The 3,090-nt window shown below is 53.1% G+C and overlaps 1 protein-coding gene across 1 annotated transcript; it reads left to right on the top strand.

The window, feature by feature from the left end:
- Positions 1-663: 663 nt before the first annotated feature.
- LOC123164627 (protein SENSITIVE TO PROTON RHIZOTOXICITY 2-like) lies at positions 664-2,281 on the top strand. Its single transcript, XM_044582167.1, has one exon. It carries the CDS (start codon positions 769-771, stop codon positions 1,930-1,932), a length of 1,164 nt encoding a protein of 387 aa, XP_044438102.1. The 5' UTR covers positions 664-768; the 3' UTR covers positions 1,933-2,281.
- The last annotated feature ends 809 nt before the right edge of the window (positions 2,282-3,090 follow it).

The raw sequence follows: 3,090 nt of genomic DNA, 5'->3' as shown, positions 1-3,090 counted from the left end.
AGGTAGGGGATGGATCTGGCCATGGCGGCAGGCAGCCATGGCAGTCGGCGAGGGGAGCCTGGCCGCCGGCGATGGAGGTCGTGGTGGCCCAGTCGCAGCTCGGGAAGAGGGGAAGGGATGGGGAAGGGGTGGGGAGGAGGGGGCAGAAGAAGAAGGCGGCGCGCGCCCCGGCGAGCTGCGCGAGATGTGGGGGAGCTGCGAGCTGCGCGAGGAAGAGGGAGACCGGCCCAATGTTTCCGCCGGTGCCCCGGCCCCAAATGTTTCCCTTTTTCTATTGAAGCTGCAGTACTTCGGTTCAGAGGGGTAGAAACATAACTATTCTTTTCCAAATTATGAGATCTACTAATTTTTTCTAAATCGGATTTTCCAAATCAAATGAATATAGACATGTTTTAGTGTGTTTGTTCACTCGTTTTAGTCCGTTTGTACTCCATATAAAAATATCCGAAAACATCTTGTAATTTGGAACAGAGATGATAGTATATTCTTCACAAAAAATAAACTTAAGTACTAGTATATATTATACCTATGACATATGTGGTGCAGTGTGAGTTCTGGTCCGGTTCCATTCGAGGGAGGCTTCAAGTAGGGATGTTGCCAAGTGCGCAGCCCCAGTTGACTTGCCCTTTCCCCTCTTCTAGTTCTATCCCAATCCCCCCATCGATCCCTATTCATGTCTTCTTCCCTAGCTACTTATTGAAATTCCTGTTGAATCGTCTGGGCAGATCATATGCATACTGTTGCTAAATATAGGATAGGGTTAGCGAGATGTTCCCAGATGCCGGTGCAAGCCCATACTTCCTACAAAATCAGCAGCAGCTGTTCCATGGAATCAATGGCATTGGAGCGGACGCCGCCTTCGCCGGAGACGGCGGGCTGGCGGTGCCGGTGCCCGACACCCACCGCAGCGCCCTGCTGTACAACCTGTCCGTGCTCAAGGACAAGGTGCAGCAGCTGGAGCCGCTCGTCGGCCTCGCGGTCGGTCGCGGCCACGGCCACGTCGTCGACCCCGTGCTGCCCGGAGCCAGCGCCGTCGTCCAGGAGATCATCACCGTGGCCACATCCATGCTGTACGCCCTACAGCACCCTTACGGCCTCAGCGCGTTGACAACATCCGGTTATGACGCGGCCACGCGGGAGGGTGTGGTCGACGGCCATGCAAAGAACGGCGCAGCGGATGATGACCAGGAGGCCATGGTGGATGCCATGCGGCAGTGGCAGCAGCAGCACCATGGTGGCGGCCACGACATCCCCGGAAACTCCGCGGAGGCGGCCGCCGTGTCATCTCCGACGCAAGCGACGACGGCCTCGGCGGTGGACACGACGATCATCGAGTTAGACGCGGCCGAGCTGCTGGCCAAGTACACGCACTACTGCCAGGTGTGCGGCAAGGGGTTCAAGCGCGACGCCAACCTGCGCATGCACATGCGCGCGCACGGCGACGAGTACAAGAGCAAGGCGGCGCTCGCCAACCCGACCACCAGGCTGTTCGCGACCTCCGGCGAGGACGCCGCCGACGCCGCGGGGAGATCAAGGAACAGCAAGTACTCGTGCCCGCACGACGGGTGCCGGTGGAACCGGAGGCACGCCAAGTTCCAGCCGCTCAAGTCGGTCATCTGCGTCAAGAACCACTACAAGCGCAGCCACTGCCCCAAGATGTACGTCTGCAACCGCTGCAACCGCAAGCACTTCTCCGTCCTCTCCGACCTCCGCACCCACGAGAAGCACTGCGGCGACCACCGCTGGATATGCTCCTGCGGCACCACCTTCTCCCGCAAGGACAAGCTCGCCGGGCATGTCTCCCTCTTCGCAGGCCACCAGCCCGTCGCGCCGCTCGCTGCCGGCAGGCACGGTAAGAGATCCTCGTTATTGTCCACGTCCTCCTCCGACCTTGTTGGAAACTGCGCCACCACCGGCTTCTCCATTACATGACATGCATTGTGCAAAGTAATGTGATACACGTACCTACCTACGTGAGCCCATGAAACTGTAGATAGATACCCTGGAAAATATATAGGGCTTGATTACAGTATGCATGGATTGTTTTGAAAATATATAGGGCTATCATACCCTGGAAAATATATAGGGCATTCGTACGTCTAAGTTTTCTCTCCTCTTCTTTTTGATATCAACTAGCCATACCCCATGCGTTGCCTCCCACGAATGGGAGATTTGATTTCTCAGTGTCGTATGCAATATAAATTCATTTCTTAAGATACGAAATATGTCGAAGATTTGTACGACAAAACAAAAATATTAACTTGAAAGGTTGAAGATTTCATAACTAATTAATTGTGATCAGATTTAAAATCCACTTGAAACGCACTAATGCATGCTGCATGGTAGTAATAGGGAGGCTCATGTCTAGATCGGACGGATGATAATGGACAAGCTAGCAAATCCAGCGGCTGGACAATTTTGATGATGTGTAGTGGGGCTTGTCTATTGATGATAAACATGGCTTGCCATCAAACTGTTGCCACCCTGCCTTGGTGACTCCTGCTGCAAATGCAAGGGAGGATAAATTAAAATCAACAGAAACGATGGGCGTGACGGTTTTCTTGGGATAAGCCCTAGTAGTTCTTTGATGCAATTTAGAGAGAAAGGGCGGTGCGAATTAGAAAAAGATTGCGATGAGTAATCATCATGTAACAAAGAGCTCCATATATAAATGTCACTACATCCTCACGAAGACCACACCCAAAATGTTAGGGGCTGTTTGGTTGTTGCCCACGTTCACTTTGCCAAATCGTAGGCCGACCAAAAAATTGGCGAGCAAATCACCCGCCCTGTGGGCGAGCTAGGCGTGCCAAAAAATCGGGAGCGATCCAAACTGACGCCCTAGTCCCAGTCAACGACAATATTTTGGCTTGGCAGTTGAGGGCAGCGATACAAACGGCCTCTTAGTACCAAGCCTCGTCTCAAATTGTCCAATTTTCGCCATGCATGTACTCCTACCGAGCCCTGTCTGGTACGCCTCCTTGGTTGTATTGACAAAGCAACGCACATACACCTCCTTGGCTATATTGACCAAGCAGCGCACATACACCTCGATCGGAAATTTCGATAAGTAAGAGTGTCGAACCCAAC

Source organism: Triticum aestivum, chromosome 1D (assembly GCF_018294505.1).
Source record: "Triticum aestivum cultivar Chinese Spring chromosome 1D, IWGSC CS RefSeq v2.1, whole genome shotgun sequence".
In the NCBI taxonomy this organism is placed as follows: Eukaryota; Viridiplantae; Streptophyta; class Magnoliopsida; order Poales; family Poaceae; genus Triticum; species Triticum aestivum.
This window is presented reverse-complemented; position numbering and strand designations above follow the sequence as displayed.

Coding starts and splice junctions, on each gene's coding strand:
- LOC123164627 (XM_044582167.1), top strand. CDS start 769: ATGTTCCCAGATGCCGGTGCAAGCCCATACTTCCTACAAAATCAGCAG.